General features: G+C 41.8%; 1 protein-coding gene across 1 annotated transcript in view; it reads left to right on the top strand.

The window, feature by feature from the left end:
- Window positions 1–22043, top strand: part of LOC115119147 (phosphatidylinositol 3,4,5-trisphosphate 5-phosphatase 1) — a 68359-nt gene that overhangs the window by 28857 nt on the left and 17459 nt on the right. The window contains exons 6-15 of the mRNA XM_029647898.2: window positions 3888–3978; window positions 6941–7018; window positions 7362–7439; window positions 7681–7804; window positions 10265–10368; window positions 11853–11955; window positions 12192–12388; window positions 13193–13310; window positions 15340–15436; window positions 15934–16072. Coding sequence (XP_029503758.2) covers window positions 3888–3978; window positions 6941–7018; window positions 7362–7439; window positions 7681–7804; window positions 10265–10368; window positions 11853–11955; window positions 12192–12388; window positions 13193–13310; window positions 15340–15436; window positions 15934–16072 — 1129 coding nt within the window. The remainder of the gene's footprint in view (window positions 1–3887; window positions 3979–6940; window positions 7019–7361; window positions 7440–7680; window positions 7805–10264; window positions 10369–11852; window positions 11956–12191; window positions 12389–13192; window positions 13311–15339; window positions 15437–15933; window positions 16073–22043) is intronic.

The following is a 22043-nucleotide window of genomic DNA, read 5'->3' as shown; positions in this document are numbered from 1 at the left end:
TCTAACCTCTCAGCATTACCAATAACAGGGGAGGTTAGCATGTCTTGGAGATATGGTCTAACCTCTCAGCATTACCAATAACAGGGGAGGTTAGCATGTCTTGGAGGTATGATCTAACCTCTCAGCATTACCAATAACAGGGGAGGTTAGCATGTCTTGGAGGTATGATCTAACCTCTCAGCATTACCAATAACAGGGGAGGTTAGTATGTCTTGGAGATATAATCTAACCTCTCACCATTACCAATAACAGGGGAGGTTAGTATGTCTTGGAGGTATGGTCTAACCTCTCAGCATTACCAATAACAGGGGAGGTTAGTATGTCTTGGAGGTATAATCTAACCTCTCAGCATTACCAATAACAGGGGAGGTTAGTATGTCTTGGAGGTATAATCTAACCTCTCACCATTACCAATAACAGGGGAGGTTAGTATGTCTTGGAGATATGGTCTAACCTCTCAGCATTACCAATAACAGGGGAGGTTAGTATGTCTTGGAGGTATAATCTAACCTCTCACCATTACCAATAACAGGGGAGGTTAGTATGTCTTGGAGGTATAATCTAACCTCTCAGCATTACCAATAACAGGGGAGGTTAGTATGTCTTGGAGGTATAATCTAACCTCTCACCATTACCAATAACAGGGGAGGTTAGTATGTCTTGGAGGTATGGTCTAACCTCTCAGCATTACCAATAACAGGGGAGGTTAGTATGTCTTGGAGGTATGATCTAACCTCTCAGCATTACCAATAACAGGGGAGGTTAGTATGTCTTGGAGGTATAATCTAACCTCCCACCATTACCAATAACAGGGGAGGTTAGTATGTCTTGGAGATATGGTCTAACCTCTCAGCATTACCAATAACAGGGGAGGTTAGTATGTCTTGGAGATATGGTCTAACCTCTCAGCATTACCAATAACAGGGGAGGTTAGCATGTCTTGGAGGTATGGTCTAACCTCTCAGCATTACCAATAACAGGGGAGGTTAGTATGTCTTGGAGGTATGGTCTAACCTCTCACCATTACCAATAACAGGGGAGGTTAGTATGTCTTGGAGGTATGGTCTTTGCCCCTCTGTAACTTTAACAGGGGAGGTTAGTATGTCTTGGAGGTATGGTCTAACCTCTCAGCATTACCAATAACAGGGGAGGTTAGTATGTCTTGGAGGTATGGTCTAACCTCTCAGCATTACCAATAACAGGGGAGGTTAGTATGTCTTGGAGGTATGGTCTTTGCCCCTCTGTAACTTTAACAGGGGAGGTTAGCATGTCTTGGAGGTATGGTCTTTGCCCCTCTGTAACTTTAACAGGGGAGGTTAGTATGTCTTGGAGGTATGGTCTTTGCCCCTCTGTAACTTTAACAGGGGAGGTTAGTATGTCTTGGAGGTATGGTCTTTGCCCCTCTGTAACTTTAACAGGGGAGGTTAGTATGTCTTGGAGGTATGGTCTTTGCCCCTCTGTAACTTTAACAGGGAGGTTAGTATGTCTTGGAGGTATGGTCTTTGCCCCTCTGTAACTTTAACAGGGGAGGTTAGTATGTCTTGGAGGTATGGTCTTTGCCCCTCTGTAACTTTAACAGGGAGGTTAGTATGTCTTGGAGGTATGGTCTTTGCCCCTCTGTAACTTTAACAGGGGAGGTTAGTATGTCTTGGAGATATGGTCTTTGCCCCTCTGTAACTTTAACAGGGTCTTTGCCCCTCTGTAGGGGAGGTTAGTATGTCTTGGAGGTATGGTCTTTGCCCCTCTGTAACTTTAACAGGGGAGGTTAGTATGTCTTGGAGGTATGGTCTTTGCCCCTCTGTAACTTTAACAGGGGAGGTTAGCATGTCTTGGAGGTATGGTCTTTGCCCCTCTGTAACTTTAACACTCATCAATTCATCCAGGATTATCTGTATTCATGGTAGCATCCACATTCATGTAGAAGTGTTTACAAACATATTATATTCTTATTTAAAAGTGACTCCAAAATAACACAATACATTATTTACCATGAATTGATATTGGGCACAAAATAATCTGAAACACAACCAAAACTAACTGCAAATGCTTCCAACAAGTTTGAGGCATCACAAGCTTGATGTAGTCATTGAGTGCTAGGAATATGGGACCAAATACTAAACATTTGACTACTTTATTTATATAGTAAGTATTTTTAGGGGTGTCAATAATTTTGACCCCTACTTAAAAAAAAGCATGTTAGTTACTTTAGTTACTATGCCCCCAGTCTTTAGTTACTATGCCCCCAGCCTTTAGTTACTATGCCCCCAGTCTTTAGTTACTATGCCCCCAGTCTTTAGTTACTATGCCCCCAGTCTTTAGTTACTCTGCCCCCAGCCTTTAGTTACTATGCCCCCAGTCTTTAGTTACTATGCCCCCAGTCTTTAGTTACTATGCCCCCAGTCTTTAGTTACTATGCCCCCAGTCTTTAGTTACTATGCCCCCAGCCTTTAGTTACTATGCCCCCAGCCTTTAGTTACTATGCCCCCAGCCTTTAGTTACTATGCCCCCAGTCTTTAGTTACTCTGCCCCAGCCTTTAGTTACTATGCCCCCAGTCTTTAGTTACTATGCCCCCAGCCTTTAGTTACTATGCCCCAGTCTTTAGTTACTATGCCCCCAGTCTTTAGTTACTATGCCCCCAGCCTTTAGTTACTCTGCCCCCAGCCTTTAGTTACTATGCCCCCAGCCTCTGGAATATCCAGCCTTTAGTTACTATGCCCCCAGCCTTTAGTTACTCTGCCCCCAGCCTTTAGTTACTATGCCCCCAGCCTTTAATTACTATGCCCCAGTCTTTAGTTACTATGCCCCCAGCCTTTAGTTACTATGCCCCCAGCCTTTAGTTACTATGCCCCCAGCCTTTAGTTACTATGCCCCCAGTCTTTAGTTACTCTGCCCCCAGCCTTTAGTTACTATGCCCCCAGTCTTTAGTTACTATGCCCCCAGCCTTTAGTTACTATGCCCCCAGCCTTTAGTTACTCTGCCCCCAGTCTTTAGTTACTATGCCCCCAGTCTTTAGTTACTATGCCCCCAGTCATTAGTTATTATGCCCCCAGTCTTTAGTTACTATGCCCCCAGCCTTTAGTTACTATGCCCCCAGCCTTTAGTTACTATGCCCCCAGCATCTAGTTACTATGCCTTTAGTTACTATGCCCCCAGCCTTTAGTTACTATGCCCCCAGTCTTTAGTTACTATGCCCCCAGCCTTTAGTTACTATGCCCCCAGTCTTTAGTTATTATGCCCCAGTCTTTAGTTACTATGCCCCCAGTCTTTAGTTACTATGCCCCCAGCCTTTAGTTACTATGCCCCCAGTCTTTAGTTATTATGCCCCCAGTCTTTAGTTACTATGCCCCCAGCCTTTAGTTACTATGCCCCCAGCCTTTAGTTATTATGCTCCCAGCCAGAGACCCTGAGGGGGGCTGAAAATGTGGACATATTTTTAGCTTTGCTTTTCCTTTTGGGTGATTTTTAGTTGTTCAGTTCGTCTTTTTTTCCTGTAAAGGACATTGTGTTGTATTCTGTCGGAAATGTGCTGTATAAATAAAGCTTGATTTGATTTGATAACATTTTCTGAGCAATTTGCATTAATAGAAAATAAGATAAATTACCAATTTTTTGGGGGGAGCATAAAATACAGCCCAGTATTTGAATTATTTATTTCATACAGTCATTATTATAATTTTGGACCCCACTGTATATATCTGCAACATTTAAAGCACTCAGCATTCACTATTAACCGCAGGGTTGGGGTCAATTCATGGAAATGAACTGAATAGAAATGGAATTGATTGACTCCAACCCTGGAAAACAACATTTGATGAACCCTAACCCTTGTGGGATGAATTAAGTATTTTCGGTTGAATTAACATTTCTGGTGCTCCTGTGTTGTCAGTGAAATCTCCCGTACCCTGCCCACTCTGGAGGCCTTCCAGAGGCTTCTAGACCAACAGCTGTCCCCAGGGGTCGGCCGAATGAGAAGTCAGGTGGGTTGTTATTATAATCAACCTTATATTAGCCGTTATTTTAACGTCAACATTCAGTAAGGAGATGGGACCGTATGAGCTGCATTCAAGATGGTATTATTTTAACATCAGTATTCAGTAAGGAGATGGGACCGTATGAGCTGCATTCAAGATGGTATTATTTTAACATCAGTATTCAATAAGGAAACAGGTCGGTATGAGGATCCATTCTCGACTAGAGGGTCTTTGTCTTTCTGTAAAATGAGTAATAATGCTATCTGATTATAGGTATATAGATGCTGCATGGTAACAGGTGGCTATTATTAACAATTTATCAGACACTTCTGTTTAGTTTTACTGTCATCTTTGGTCTAGTGTACAGTATGTATATCATCTCTGGTCTAGTGTACAGTATTTATATCTCTGGTCTAGTGTACAGTATGTATATCATCTCTGGTCTAGTGTACAGTATTTATATCTCTGGTCTAGTATACAGTATTTATATCTCTGGTCTAGTGTACAGTATTTATATCTCTGGTCTAGTGTACAGTATTTATATCTCTGGTCTAGTATACAGTATTTATATCTCTGGTCTAGTATACAGTATTTATATCTCTGGTCTAGTGTACAGTATTTATATCTCTGGTCTAGTGTACAGTATTTATATCTCTGGTCTAGTATACAGTATTTATATCTCTGGTCTAGTGTACAGTATTTATATCTCTGGTCTAGTATACAGTATTTATATCTCTGGTCTAGTGTACAGTATTTATATCTCTGGTCTAGTATACAGTATTTATATCTCTGGTCTAGTATACAGTATTTATATCTCTGGTCTAGTGTACAGTATTTATATCTCTGGTCTAGTATACAGTATTTATATCTCTGGTCTAGTATACAGTATTTATATCTCTGGTCTAGTATACAGTATTTATATCTCTGGTCTAGTGTACAGTATTTATATCTCTGGTCTAGTGTACAGTATTTATATCTCTGGTCTAGTATACAGTATTTATATCATCTCTGGTCTAGTGTACAGTATTTATATCTCTGGTCTAGTGTACAGTATTTATATCTCTGGTCTAGTGTACAGTATTTATATCTCTGGTCTAGTGTACAGTATTTATATCATCTCTAGTCTAGTGTACAGTATTTATATCTCTGGTCTAGTATACAGTATTTATATCTCTGGTCTAGTGTACAGTATTTATATCTCTGGTCTAGTATACAGTATTTATATCTCTGGTCTAGTGTACAGTATTTATATCTCTGGTCTAGTATACAGTATTTATATCTCTGGTCTAGTGTACAGTATGTATATCATCTCTGGTCTAGTATACAGTATTTATATCTCTAGTCTAGTGTACAGTATTTATATCATCTCTGGTCTAGTATACAGTATTTATATCTCTGGTCTAGTATACAGTATGTATATCATCTCTGGTCTAGTATACAGTATTTATATCTCTGGTCTAGTGTACAGTATTTATATCTCTGGTCTAGTGTACAGTATTTATACCTCTGGTCTAGTGTACAGTATTTATATCTCTGGTCTAGTGTACAGTATTTATATCATCTCTGGTCTAGTGTACAGTATTTATATCTCTGGTCTAGTGTACAGTATGTATATCATCTCTGGTCTAGTGTACAGTATTTATATCTCTGGTCTAGTGTACAGTATTTATATCTCTGGTCTAGTATACAGTATTTATATCTCTGGTCTAGTATACAGTATTTATATCTCTGGTCTAGTATACAGTATTTATATCTCTGGTCTAGTATACAGTATTTATATCTCTGGTCTAGTATACAGTATTTATATCTCTGGTCTAGTGTACAGTATTTATATCTCTGGTCTAGTATACAGTATTTATATCTCTGGTCTAGTGTACAGTATTTATATCTCTGGTCTAGTGTACAGTATTTATATCTCTGGTCTAGTATACAGTATTTATATCTCTGGTCTAGTGTACAGTATTTATATCTCTGGTCTAGTGTACAGTATTTATATCTCTGGTCTAGTGTACAGTATTTATATCTCTGGTCTAGTATACAGTATTTATATCTCTGGTCTAGTGTACAGTATTTATACCTCTGGTCTAGTGTACAGTATTTATATCTCTGGTCTAGTATACAGTATGTATATCATCTCTGGTCTAGTATACAGTATTTATATCTCTGGTCTAGTGTACAGTATTTATATCTCTGGTCTAGTGTACAGTATTTATATCTCTGGTCTAGTATACAGTATTTATATCTCTGGTCTAGTATACAGTATTTATATCTCTGGTCTAGTATACAGTATTTATATCTCTGGTCTAGTATACAGTATTTATATCTCTGGTCTAGTGTACAGTATTTATATCTCTGGTCTAGTATACAGTATTTATATCTCTGGTCTAGTATACAGTATTTATATCTCTGGTCTAGTATACAGTATTTATATCTCTGGTCTAGTATACAGTATTTATATCTCTGGTCTAGTGTACAGTATTTATATCTCTGGTCTAGTGTACAGTATTTATATCTCTGGTCTAGTATACAGTATTTATATCTCTGGTCTAGTGTACAGTATTTATATCTCTGGTCTAGTATACAGTATTTATATCTCTGGTCTAGTATACAGTATTTATATCTCTGGTCTAGTGTACAGTATTTATATCTCTGGTCTAGTATACAGTATTTATATCATCTCTGGTCTAGTGTACAGTATTTATATCTCTGGTCTAGTGTACAGTATTTATACCTCTGGTCTAGTATACAGTATTTATATCTCTGGTCTAGTGTACAGTATTTATATCTCTGGTCTAGTGTACAGTATTTATACCTCTGGTCTAGTATACAGTATGTATATCATCTCTAGTCTAGTGTACAGTATGTATATTATCAAGTCCTCTGTGTTTTTAATGATATTTCCTATGTGATGCGCTGAAGGCTGTCTCTGCCCTCATGTTGAATTCACGTTTCTGCTTTTAACTTCTAGGTGTCAGCAGATTCAGGTCAGGCTGTGTCATTCAGGCTGGAACAAATTACCAAACTGCTCTACTCCATCGAGGATAAAGTAATGTTTAACACTATTCTAAACTTAGGGCCTGTCCCATTCTCTAAATAGTGCACTACTTTCGATCAGGGCCCATAGATCTCTGGTCATAAGTAGGTCACTATACAGGGAATATGTTTGCCATTTGGGACGCCATCTTATTCTGACATTTGATTTTATTCAACGTTAGCAACGTTAGCAATAGCTTTGTTCATTTACTATTTCTATCAATCACTAACTGAAGATGATCTCTCATATGTTGTAACGTCTTTCCTGTTACACTTTGACCAAAACCAGAAACAGAAACAGTTAAAGGAGTAAATGCTTCCTTTTCACATACTGTAGTTTCCTTTTTTTTCCACAGGCCAAAGCTGCTCTGTTTGAGTCGGTAGGATATGATGGAAGCCACAGGAAGTCTCTAATACCACCTATTACATTTGAAGTAAGTTGAACAAAATGAGATACTGCAGCCCAACAACAAACAAACAAAACTATTATACTATTATACTATGTTTCATGATAACAATGTTACCACTGAATTGAATATCAAAGTTATAGTGGATTATGAAACTTATCTGAAACAAAAAAATAAATAAAATAATCTCTATTATCAATTAGGGTTTAATTGAACAAGGAACAAGGTTGCTTTTGTGAATTTATGAGGTCGTGGTCTTCTTTTACAGGTCAAATCAGAGTTGCTTGGTCTCACAAACAAGATGTTCATCAAGGTGGATGTGGAAACTGGGAAGATCTACTTCAAGAAATATAAAGACGGACCAGAAGACAAATACTTTGTACACAATAAAAGTAAGTACTTTATTCCTCCTATAATAGTAAATAGTCTTTCTATTTTTGTTTTTACATTCTGGACTGTATCTAGGCCTTAGACTGGGGTTACATTCTGTATCTAGGCCTTAGACTGGGGTTACATTCTGTATCTAGGCCTTAGACTGGGGTTACATTCTGTATCTAGGCCTTAGACTGGGGTTACATTCTGTATCTAGGCCTTAGACTGGGTTTACATTCTGTATCTAGGCCTTAGACTGGGGTTACATTCTGTATCTAGGCCTTAGACTGGGTTTACATTCTGTATCTAGGCCTTAGACTGGGGTTACATTCTGTATCTAGGCCTTAGACTGGGGTTACATTCTGTATCTAGGCCTTAGACTGGGGTTACATTCTGTATCTAGGACTTAGACTGGGGTTACATTCTGGGTTGTATCTAGGCCTTAGACTGGGGTTACATTCTGGGCTGTATCTAGGCTTTAGACTGGGTTTACATTCTGGGCTGTATCTAGGCCTTAGACTGGGTTTACATTCTGGACTGTATCTAGGCCTTAGACTGGGGTCACACGAAGCAACTTTCATGCCTTAGACTGGGTTTACATTCTGGGCTGTATCTAGGCCTTAGACCGGGGTTATATTCTGGGCTGTAGCTAGGCCTTAGACTGGGTTTACATTCTGGGCTGTATCTAGGTCTTAGACTGGGGTTACATTCTGGGCTGTATCTAGGCTTTAGACTGGGTTTACATTCTGGACTGTATCTAGGCCTTAGACTGGGGTCACACGAAGCAACTTTCATGCAATTTTAGTTGCAGTTGCAAGTGGCATAATTTCAAGCAATTTTGCTGTTTACATGAAGTTACTCAAACGCCATTAAAATTGCATGCAATAGCCAATCAAATTGAAGCTGCTTATTTGAGAATTCTAAACTCACCCCATGTCATCTGATGAATTACATTAGATTGAAAACACCAACAACACAGCTACAGTTGAAGTCAGAAGTTTACATACACATTAGCCAAATACATTGAAACTCAGTTTTTCATAGTTCCTGACATCTAATCCAAGTAGACATTCCCTGTCAGTTAGGATCAACACTTTAATTGAAGAATGTGAAATGTCAGAATAACAGTAGAGAGAATGATTTATTTCAGCTTATATTTCTTTCATCACATTCCCAGTGGGTCAGAAGTTGACATACACTCAATTAGTATATGGTAGCATTGCCTTTAAATTGTTTAACTTGGGTCAAACATTTCGGGCAGCCTTCCTCAAGCTTCCCACAATAAATTGGGTGAATGTTGGCCCATTCCTCCTGACAGAGCTAGTGTAACTGAGTCAGGTTTGTAGGCCTCCTTACTCGCACATGCTTTTTCAGTTCTGCCCACAAATGTTCTATGGGATTGAGGTCAGGGCTTTGTGATGGCCACTCCAATACCTTGACTTTGTTGTCCTTAAGCCATTTTGCCACAACTTTGGAAGTATGCTTGGGGTCATTGTCCAATTGGAAGACCCATCTGCGACCAAGCTTTAACTTCCTGACTGATGTCTTGAGGTGTTGCTTCAATATATCTACATAATTTTCCTTCCTCATGAAGCCATCTATTTTGTGAAGTGCACCAGTCCCTCCTGCAGCAAAGCACCCCCACAACATGATGCTGCCACCCCCTTGCTTCACGGTTGGGATGGTGTTCTTCGGCTTGCAAGCCTCCACCTTTTTCCTCCAAACATAACGATGGTCATTATGGCCAAACAGTTCTATTTTTGTTTCATCAGATCAGAGGACATTACTCCAAAAAGTACGATCTTTGTCCCCATGTGCAGTTGCAAACCATAGTCTGTTTTTTTATGACTGCTTTGGAGCAGTGGCTTCTTCCTTGCTGAGCGGCCTTTCAGGTTATGTCGATATAGGACTCGTTTTACTGTGGATATAGATACTTTTGTACCTGTTTCCTCCAGCATCTTCACAAGGTCCTTTGCTGTTGTTCTGAGATTGATTTGCACTTTTCGCACCAAAGTACCTTCATCTCTAGGAGACAGAACGCGTCTCCTTCCTGAACGGTATGACGGCTGCGTGGTCCCTACATCTCCTGTTGTGCTAGTCTCTGTTCTGTCAACGCTGATCGCTGGTTGTGCTTGTGCAGCACTGACAGCTGTGTTGACATGACAACTGGGTCAGAATTCTAAACCTTTCGATTGGATCATGTGTCAAAAGTGTTTGTTTTGATTGGCTGTTGCTTGCAACTAGTTGCACAAAGTTGAAACGTTTCATTGGTTGCAGATGAGTTGCTTACGCAGGGGAGTGTTTCACGAAGCAGTCAAGAAGCAACTCATATGCAAAACAACTAAAAATGTCGTCATGTAAATTGCGTCGTGTAACGACAGCCCTGGTCAAGAGTAGTGCCATATAAAGGGAAAAGGGTATCATTTGGGAAGTAATCTAAGACACTTGTGGACGTAGCCTTAAATCTATGTCATGTGTAGTTTTACAGCTGGTGAAATCCCAGAAAGTTGCCAAACTGGTGATCGTGGTGGAGACCGAGAAGGAGAAGACTCTGAGGAAAGAGTTTGTCTTCGACGATACAAAGGTATACCTCAGAGGAACTATAGTGCCTTCCTTGACTTATTCCACATTTTGCTGTTTTACAGACTGAATTTAAAACGGATTAAATTGATTTTTAGAATTGTTTGTAGATTTTTTTGCACATTTATTGAACATTTATCACAGAAATATCTCATTTACATAAGTATTCACACCATTTTTAGGTCTTGCCATAGATTTTCAAGTAGATTTAAGTCAAAACTGTAACTCGGCCATCAGGAACATTCACTGTCTTCTTGGTAAGCAACTCCAGTGTAGATTCGGCCTTGTGATTTAGGTTATTGACCTGCTGAAAGGTGAATTCATCTCCAGTGTCTATTGGGAAGCAGACTGAACCAGGTTTTCCTTTGGGATTTTGCCTGTGCTTACAGTATCTCCATTCTGTATCATTTTTTATCCTGAAAAACTCCACAGGCCTTAACGACTATAGCCATAGCCATACCCATAACATGATGCAGCCACCACTACGCTTGAAAATATGGAGAGTGGTATTCAGTAATGTGTTGTGTTGGATTTGCCCCAAACATAAAACTTTATGTTCAGGACTAAAAGTTAAATTCTTTGCCACGTTTGTTGCAGTATTACTTTAGCGCCTTGTTGCAAACAGGATGCATGTTTTGGAAGAATTTGTTTTAACGTATAGGCTTCCTTCTTTTCACTCTGTCATTTAGGTTAGTATTGTGGAGTAACTACAATGTTGTTGATCCATCCTCAGTTTTAAAGTCACCATTGGCCTCATGTTGAAATCCCTGAGCAGTTTCCTTCCTCTCCGGCAACTGAGTTAGGAAGGACGCCTGTATCTTTATAGTGACTTGGTGTATTGATGCACCATCCAAAGTGTAATTAATAACTACAGCCTGCACAAAGGGATATTCAATGTCTGCTTTTTACTTAATGTCTACCCATCGACCAATAGGTGCCCTTCTTTGTGAGGCATTGGAAAACCTGGTCTTTGTGGTTGAATCTGTGTTTGAAATTGACTGCTCGACTGAGGGACCTTAGAGATAATTGTATGTGTGTATGGGTGTGGTACAGAGATGATGTAGTCATTCAAAAATCATGTTGAACACTATTATTGCAATTTAAAACAGTTTTACTCCTGAACTTATTTAGGCCTAAACAAGAGGGTTGAATACTTATTGATTCAAGACATTTCAGCTTTTCATTTATAAAAATTTCAAAAAACATAAATCCACTTAGACTTACTGGCCTATTGTGTGTAAAAAAAATAATAATTTTAAAACACTATTTAATCCATATTGAATTCAGGCTGTAACACAACAAAATGTGTAAAAAGGTGAGAATACTTTCTGAATGCCTTGTACCATCAAGCTATGGCTTCATGTAAACTGTGTGGTCATCTTTCTGATGTGTGTGTGTGTGTGTGTGTGTGTGTGTGTGTGTGTGTGTGTGTGTGTGTGTGTGTGTGTGTGTGTGTGTGTGTGTGTGTGTGTGTGTGTGCGTCACCAGAAAAGAGAGGGGTTCTGTCAACTCCTTCAGCAGATGAAGAACAAACACTCGGACAAGCCTGAGCCAGATATGATCACTGTGTTCGTTGGTACCTGGAATATGGGTAAAATGGCCGCCTTCGATGTCTACGTTAACTAAAATACATAGAACAATCTACCCAGTGCATCAATTTGTTGAGAAATAATACTTTATTTATCAATTAGTATCAATATTGTTCGATATCGATATTGCTACTTCAGCTCAGTCGATAATTATTTTGCTCAAGAACTCAACTAATTACACATTGATTGATTGGGACAATTAAACAATTGATTGATTGATAATTACCTCTTCCTCCAGGTAACGCCAGTCCCCCCCACAGCATAGCATCCTGGTTCCAGTGTAAGGGTCAGGGCAAGACCAGGGACGACACGGCCGACCACATTCCTCATGACATCTATGTGATCGGGACTCAGGAAGATCCCCTGGGGGAGAAGGAGTGGATAGACACACTGAAGAGTGCCTTGAGAGGAACCACCAACATCAGCTTCAAACAAGTCAGTTACTATCTCAACACTCAGTGCCAGTTTCCAGGACACATATTAAGCCTAGTCCTGGACTACAAAGCACTTTCAATTTAGATTTTCCATTGATTTTGCTAGGCTTAATCTGAGGACAAGGCTTAATCTGAGGATAGGGCTTAATCTGAGAATAGGGTTTAATCTGAGGACCGGGCTTAATCTGAGGATAGGGCATAATCTGAGGATAGGGCTTAATCTGAGGACAAGGCTTAATCTGAGGATAGGGCTTAATCTGAGGATAGGGCTTAATCTAGGGTTTAATCTGAGGATAGGGATTAATCTGAGGATAGGGCTTAATCTGAGGATAAGGCTTAATCTGAGGATAGGGCTTAATCTGAGGACAAGGCTTAATCTAGGGTTTAATCTGAGGATAGGGATTAATCTGAGGATAGGGCTTAATCTGAGGATAGGGTTTAATCTGAGGATAGGGCTTAATCTGAGGATAGGGCTTAATCTGAGGACAAGGTTTAATCTGAGGACAAGGTTTAATCTGAGGACGAGGTTTAATCTGAGGACAAGGCTTAATCTGAGTCCGGGAAACCTCCCCTTAAAGTATAGTTACTTACTCCTGATTTCTACACTGGTATTAGGTAGGTTACACATTACAACGAATCTCATCCACCTGAGATGGCTGTATATGTGGTTACAAATAAGCCTTGGGACATTACATTAAAACAAATGACAGTGACTGTCAGATTGTAATATAATTCACCATACATTTAAAAAAAAAAAGATGAATATGTGTTTTATTGTAATTATTATGTGTTGTATTTTGTTCAGATAGCCATCCAAACGCTATGGAACATCCGCATCGTTGTGCTAGCCAAGCCAGAGCACGAAAACAGAATCTCACACATCTTTTCAGACAGCGTTAAGACAGGGATCGCCAACGCACTGGGTAAATCCCATCATCTCACTACAGACCTATCAGCTCACTGCAGAATCATCCACCCACTGCAGACCCATCCACCCACTGCAGACTCATCCACTCACTGCAGACCCATCCACCCACTGCAGACCCATCCACTCACTGCAGAATCATCCACCCACTGCAGACCCATCCACTCACTGCAGACTCATCCACCCACTGCAGACTCATCCACTCACTGCAGACTCATCCACCCACTACAGACCCATCCACTCACTGCAGACTCATCCACTCACTGCAGACTCATCCACCCACTGCAGACCCATCCACCCACTGCAGACTCATCCACTCACTGCAGACTCATCCACTCACTGCAGACTCATCCACCCACTGCAGACCCATCCACTCACTGCAGACTCATCCACCCACTGCAGACCCATCCACCCACTGCAGACTCATCCACTCACTGCAGACTCATCCACCCACTACAGACCCATCCACTCACTGCAGACTCAACCACTCACTGCAGACTCATCCACCCACTGCAGAATCATCCACCCACTGCAGACCCATCCACCCACTGCAGACCCATCCACCCACTGCAGACCCATCCACCCACTGCAGACTCATCCACCCACTGCAGACCCATCCACTCACTGCAGACTCATCCACTCACTGCAGACTCATTAGCTCACTGCAGACCCATCCACTCACTGCAGACTCATCCACTCACTGCAGACTCATCCACTCACTGCAGACTCATCCACTCACTGCAGACTCATCCACCCACTGCAGAATCATCCACCCACTGCAGACCCATCCACCCACTGCAGACTCATCCACCCACTGCAGACTCATCCACCCACTGCAGACCCATCCAGACCCATCCACCCACTGCAGACTCATCCCCACTGCAGACCCATCCACCCACTGCAGACTCATCCACCCACTGCAGACCATCCATCCAGACTCACTCACTGCAGACTCATCCACTCACTGCAGACTCATTAGCCCACTGCAGACCCATCCACTCACTGCAGACTCATCCACTCACTGCAGACTCATCCACTCACTGCAGACTCATCCACCCACTGCAGACTCATCCACCCACTGCAGACTCATCCACCCACTGCAGACCCATCCACCCACTGCAGACTCATTCATCCACTGCAGAATCATCCACCCACTGCAGAATCATCCACCCACTACAGACCCACCAATTCCCTGCAGACTCATCCACTCACTGCAGAATCATCCAACCACTGCAGACCCATCAATTCACTGCAGACCCATCAATTCACTGCAGACCCATCCACCCACTGCAGACTCATCCACTCACTGCAGACTCATCCACCCACTGCAGACTCATCCACTCACTGCAGACCCATCAATTCACTGCAGACCCATCCACCCACTGCAGACTCATCCACCCACTGCAGACTCATCCACTCACTGCAGACTCATTAGCTCACTGCAGACCCATCCACTCACTGCAGACTCATTAGCTCACTGCAGACCCATCCACTCACTGCAGACTCATCCACTCACTGCAGAATCATCCACCCACTGCAGACTCATCCACCCACTGCAGACTCAACCACCCACTGCAGACCCATCCACCCACTGCAGACTCAACCACCCAATGCAGACTCATCCACTCACTGCAGACCCATCAATTCACTGCAGACTCATCCACTCACTGCAGACCCATCAATTCACTGCAGACCCATCCACCCACTGCAGACTCATCCACTCACTGCAAACCCATCAATTCACTGCAGACCCATCCACCCACTGCAGACTCATCCACTCACTGCAGACCCATCAATTCACTGCAGACTATTTGGCCCAATTTCCCAGACACAGATGAAACCTAGTTCTGGTTTAAAATGCATGTGCAATGAAGATTCTCCAATGAAATTGCTTTTTAGGTCCAAGACTAGACTTAATCTGTGTCTGGGAAACTGGCCTTCTTTTTATTAACAACCGAGATGATGAAAGGCACAAACAGTAGAGAGGCCTAACGTCACATCCTTGTTGTTTTTCCTTTGTGTTCCAGGAAATAAGGGAGCAGTGGGCGTGTCCTTCATGTTCAACGGTACTTCCTTTGGCTTCGTCAACAGTCACCTGACTTCGGGGAGCGAGAAGAAGCTCAGGTGAGCTACAGGAATTTAAAAAATGGCTGACAAATGATGTAATCAGAATGTAATAATCCTCAAGCATTTTAAATAATAAATAATAAATTAAATAGTTCTGACCCCTAGAAACCAGTTTATGTTGAAAGCAAATGGAGCTAAATCAAAAATGGAGCTAAATCAAAAAAGAGTGTATTTATTCCACTGACACAATATCAGAATATTTAGCATCTCCTTAAAATGCCTCTAAACTCTTACAAGTTTTTTTGAGGGTGGTTGTTTTATGCTCCAGTATTATTTAGGATGTCTGTTGTTATTTGTGTCCTGTCTGCTCTATTTCTTGAATAGCCTTTAACTGGTTCTGTTAATTTCTGTTTGATGAAATAGGGAACACAAAGATATGAGTCTGCATATTGCAAAAATAGCTAAACCTGAGAAAAGAAGATACCATATCTCTTCATATCTCAAGTACTTGAAAGCAAGACATTTATTTTCTCAACATTTATTTCTCTTACCAGACGCAACCAAAATTACGTCAGCATCCTACGTTTCTTGAATCTTGGAGATAAGAAACTGAATCCTTTTGACATCACACATCGATTCACTCATCTGTTCTGGCTTGGGGATCTGAATTATCGAATTGAATTGCCATCCACAGTAAGTTGAACTAGCATAGCAGTTAACGTTGGATGTGGAGATTGTAATGTAATGAAATTTCGGGGGGTAGCCTGACCGGGACTCTAACCTGGGTCCAGCGACTGTCAACTCAACCTTAACCGTTATGCTAAGAGATCTGAACCTTTTAAAGAGGCTGTGTTGGGTTAAGGTTGCTACAGTATCAACAGCTCTCAACTGCTCTATCGACTATCAACAACTCTCATCTGCTCTATCGACTGTCAACAGCTCTCAACTGCTCTATCGACTATCAACAGCTCTCAACTGCTCTATCAACAACTCTAATCTGCTCTATCGACTATTAACAACTCTCATCTGCTCTATCAACAACTCTCAACTGCTCTATCGACTATCAACAACTCTCAACTGCTCTATCGACTATTAACAACTCTCAACTGCTCTATCGACTATTAACAACTCTCATCTGCTCTATCGACTATTAACAACTCTCAACTGCTCTATCGACTATTAACAACTCTCATCTGCTCTATCGACTATCAACAACTCTCATCTGCTCTATCGACTATTAACAACTCTCATCTGCTCTATCAACAACTCTCAACTGCTCTATCGACTATTAACAACTCTCATCTGCTCTATCAACAACTCTCAACTGCTCTATCGACTATCAACAACTCTCAACTGCTCTATCGACTATCAACAACTCTCATCTGCTCTATCGACTATTAACAACTCTCAACTGCTCTATCGACTATCAACAACTCTCATCTGCTCTCTCATGCTCTATTAACAACTCTCATCTGCTCTATCTCAACTGCTCTATCGACTATCAACAACTCTCATCTGCTCTATCGACTATCAACAACTCTCATCTGCTCTATCGACTATCAACAACTCTCAACTGCTCTATCGACTATCAACAGCTCTCATCTGCTCTATCGACTATTAACAACTCTCATCTGCTCTATCGACTATTAACAACTCTCATCTGCTCTATCGACTATTAACAACTCTCATCTGCTCTATCGACTATCAACAGCTCTCAACTGCTCTATCGACTATTAACAACTCTTAACTGCTCTATCGACTATCAACAGCTCTCAACTGCTCTATCGACTATTAACAACTCTCATCTGCTCTATCGACTATCAACAACTCTCATCTGCTCTATCGCTCTATCGACTCATCTGCTCTATCGACTATAACAACTCTCACAACTCTCATCTGCTCTATCAACAACTCTCAACTGCTCTATCGACTATTAACAACTCTCATCTGCTCTATCAACAACTCTCAACTGCTCTATCGACTATCAACAACTCTCAACTGCTCTATCGACTATCAACAACTCTCATCTGCTCTATCGACTATTAACAACTCTCAACTGCTCTATCAACAACTCGATCTGCTCTATCAACAACTCTCATCTGCTCTATCGACTATCATAACAACTCTCATCTGCTCTATCGACTATCAACAACTCTCATCTGCTCTATCGACTATCAACAACTCTCATCTGCTCTATCGACTATTAACAACTCTCAACTGCTCTATCGACTATCAACAGCTCTCATCTGCTCTATCGACTATTAACAACTCTCATCTGCTCTATCGACTATTAACAACTCTCATCTGCTCTATCGACTATTAACAACTCTCATCTGCTCTATCGACTATCAACAGCTCTCAACTGCTCTATCGACTATTAACAACTCTTAACTGCTCTATCGACTATCAACAGCTCTCATCTGCTCTATCGACTATTAACAACTCTCAACTGCTCTATCGACTATCAACAACTCTCATCTACTCTATCGACTATTAACAACTCTCATCTGCTCTATCGACTATTAACAACTCTCAACTGCTCTATCAACAACTCTCATCTGCTCTATCCACTATCAACAACTCTCAACTGCTCTATCAACAACTCTCATCTGCTCTATCGACTATCAACAACTCTCATCTGCTCTATCGACTATCAACAACTCTCAACTGCTCTATCGACTATTAACAACTCTCATCTGCTCTATCGACTATCAACAACTCGCATCTGCTCTATCGACTATCAACAACTCTCAACTGCTCTATCGACTATTAACAACTCTCATCTGCTCTATCAACAATTCTCAACTCTCAACTGCTCTATCGACTATTAACAACTCTCAACTGCTCTATCGACTATTAACAACTCTCATCTGCTCTATCGACTATCAACAACTCTCAACTGCTCTATCGACTATTAACAACTCTCATCTGCTCTATCGACTATTAACAACTCTCATCTGCTCTATCGACTATCAACAGCTCTCAACTGCTCTATCGACTATCAACAACTCTCAACTGCTCTATCAACAACTCTCATCTGCTCTATCGACTATCAACAACTCTCATCTGCTCTATCGACTATCAACAACTCTCAACTGCTCTATCGACTATTAACAACTCTCATCTGCTCTATCAACAATTCTCAACTCTCAACTGCTCTATCGACTATTAACAACTCTCAACTGCTCTATCGACTATTAACAACTCTCATCTGCTCTATCGACTATCAACAACTCTCAACTGCTCTATCGACTATTAACAACTCTCATCTGCTCTATCGACTATTAACAACTCTCATCTGCTCTATCGACTATCAACAGCTCTCAACTGCTCTATCGACTATTAACAACTCTCATCTGCTCTATCGACTATTAACAACTCTCATCTGCTCTATCGACTATTAACAACTCTCATCTGCTCTATCGACTATCAACAGCTCTCAACTGCTCTATCGACTATTAACAACTCTCAACTGCTCTATCGACTATCAACAGCTCTCATCTGCTCTATCGACTATCAACAGCTCTCAACTGCTCTATCGACTATCAACAACTCTCATCTGCTCTATCGACTATTAACAACTCTCAACTGCTCTATCGACTATCAACAACTCTCATCTACTCTATCGACTATTAACAACTCTCATCTGCTCTATCGACTATTAACAACTCTCAACTGCTCTATCAACAACTCTCATCTGCTCTATCGACTATCAACAACTTTCAACTGCTCTATCAACAACTCTCATCTGCTCTATCGACTATCAACAACTCTCATCTGCTCTATCGACTATCAACAACTCTCATCTGCTCTATCGACTATTAACAACTCTCATCTGCTCTATCGACTATCAACAACTCTCATCTGCTCTATCAACAACTCTCAACTCTCAACTGCTCTATCGACTATTAACAACTCTCATCTGCTCTATCGACTATCAACAACTCTCAACTGCTCTATCGACTATTAACAACTCTCAACTGCTCTATCGACTATCAACAACTCTCAACTGCTCTATCGACTATTAACAACTCTCATCTGCTCTATCGACTATCAACAACTCTCATCTGCTCTATCGACTATTAACAACTCTCATCTGCTCTATCAACAACTCTCAACTGCTCTATCGACTATTAACAACTCTCAACAACTTCATCACCCCCATCAGACACACATAACTGCACCACCTATCACACTTTCACAAAATGTATGAATACATGGCTCAAGATCAATCAGATGTGTGATCATAATCCCTAGCTGTGTGTTCCCGCTTTCCATGTTGTCTGTTGTCTGTAGCTTGTGAGGTGTGGAAACACTTTGTTGCTTTTATGAATTTTGTCTTGTTGCTTTTTGTTCTATGTTGCTCTGTCTGCATGCTACGTCTTACTTGTTCTATGTTTCTCTGTCTGCATGCTATGTCTTGATTGTCCTATGTTGCTCTGTCTGCATGCTATGTCTTGCTTGTTCTATGTTGCTCTGTCTGTATGCTACGTTTACATTTACATTTAAGTCATTTAGCAGACGCTCTTATCCAGAGCGACTTACAAATTGGTGCATTCACCTTATGACATCCAGTGGAACAGTAGTGCATCTAAATCTTTTAAGGGGGGGGGGATTACTTTATCCTATCCTAGGTATTCCTTAAAGAGGTGGGGTTTCAGGTGTCTCCGGAAGGTGGTGATTGACTCCGCTGTCCTGGCGTCGTGAGGGAGTTTGTTCCACCATTGGGGGGCCAGAGCAGCGAACAGTTTTGACTGGGCTGAGCGGGAACTGTACTTCCTCAGTGGTAGGGAGGCGAGCAGGCCAGAGGTGGATGAACGCAGTGCCCTTGTTTGGGTGTAGGGCCTGATCAGAGCCTGGAGGTACTGAGGTGCCGTTCCCCTCACAGCTCCGTAGGCAAGCACCATGGTCTTGTAGCGGATGCGAGCTTCAACTGGAAGCCAGTGGAGAGAGCGGAGGAGCGGGGTGACGTGAGAGAACTTGGGAAGGTTGAACACCAGACGGGCTGCGGCGTTCTGGATGAGTTGTTGCTTGTTCTATGTTACTCTGTCTGTATGCTACGTCTTGCTTGTCCTATGTTGCTCTGCGTGTGCTCACTGCTCAATGATTGTCTATATTGTAATTGTTTTTAATAACCTGCCCAGGGACAGCGGTTGAAAATTAGGCGAGAGCAGTCGTACAGTATATACATATGAGATGAGTAATGTAGGGTATGTGAACATTATATTAAGTTGCATTGTTTAAAGTGGCCATTGATACATGTATTACATAAAGATGGCAAGATGCAGTAGATGGTGTAGAGTACAGTATATACATATGAGATGAGTAATGTAGGGTATGTAAACATTATATAAAGTTTATTAGTGACTAGTGATACATTTATTTACATCCAATTATTAATGATTAAAGTGGCTAGAGATTTGAGTCTGTATGTTGGCAGCAGCCACTCAATGTTAGTGATTGCTGTTTAACAGTTTGATGGCCTTGAGATAGAAGCTGTTTTTCAGTCTCTCAGTCTCCGCCGTACCAGGCGGTGATACAGTCCGACAGGATGCTCTTGATTGTGCATCTGTAAAAGTTTGTGAGTGTTTTTGGTGACAAGCCACATTTCTTCAGCCCCCTGAGGTTGAAGAGACGCTGTTGCGCCTTCTTCACCACGCTGTCTGTGTGGGTGGACCTTTTCAGTTTGTCCGTGATGTGTACGCTGAGGAACTTAAAACTTTCCACCTTCTCCACTGCTGTCCCGTCGATGTGGATAGGGGGGTGCTCCCTCTGCTGTTTCCTAAAGTCCACGATTATCTCCTTTGTTTTGTTGATGTTGAGTGAGAGGTTATTTTCCTGACACCACACTCTGAGGGCCCTCACTTCCTCCTTGTAGGCCGTCTCATCGTTGTTGGTAATCAAGCCTACCACTGTAGTGTCGTCTGCAAACTTGATGATTGAGTTGGAAGCGTGTTTGGCCACGCAGTCGTGGGTGAACAGGGAGTACAGGAGAGGGCTGAGCACACACCCTTATGGGGCCCCAGTGTTGAGGATCAGCGGGGTGGAGATGTTGTTTCCTACCCTCACCACTGTGGGGCGGCCCGACAGAAAGTCCAGGACCCAGTTGCATAGGGCGGGGTCGAGACCCAGGGTCTTGTGATTAATGACGAGTTTGGAGGGTACTATGCTGAGCTGTAATCGATGAACAGCATTCTTACATAGGTATTTCTCTTGTCCAGATGGGATAGGACAGTGTGCAGTGTGATGGTGATTGCATCGTCTGTGGACCTATTGGGGCGGTAAGCAAATTGGAGTGGGTCTAGGGTGTCAGGTCGGGTGGAGGAGATATTGTCCTTGACTAGTCTCTCAAAGCACTTCATGATGACGGAAGTGAGTGCTACGGGGCAATAGTCGTTTAGCTCAGTTACCTTAACTTTCTTGGGAACAGGAACAATGGTGGCCCTCTTGAAGCATGTGGGAACAGCAGACTGGGATAGGGATTGATTGAATATGTCCGTAAACACACCAGCCAGCTGGTCTGCGCATGCCCTGAGGACGTGGCTAGGGATGCCGTCTGGGCTGGCAGCCTTGCGTGGGTTGACACGTTTAAATGTTTTACTCACGTTGGCTGTGGTGAAGGAGAGCCCGCAGGTTTTGGTAGCGGGTCGTGTCAGTGGCACTG

The sequence above is a fragment of the Oncorhynchus nerka genome, linkage group LG25 (assembly GCF_034236695.1).
Source record: "Oncorhynchus nerka isolate Pitt River linkage group LG25, Oner_Uvic_2.0, whole genome shotgun sequence".
In the NCBI taxonomy this organism is placed as follows: Eukaryota; Metazoa; Chordata; class Actinopteri; order Salmoniformes; family Salmonidae; genus Oncorhynchus; species Oncorhynchus nerka.
This window is presented reverse-complemented; position numbering and strand designations above follow the sequence as displayed.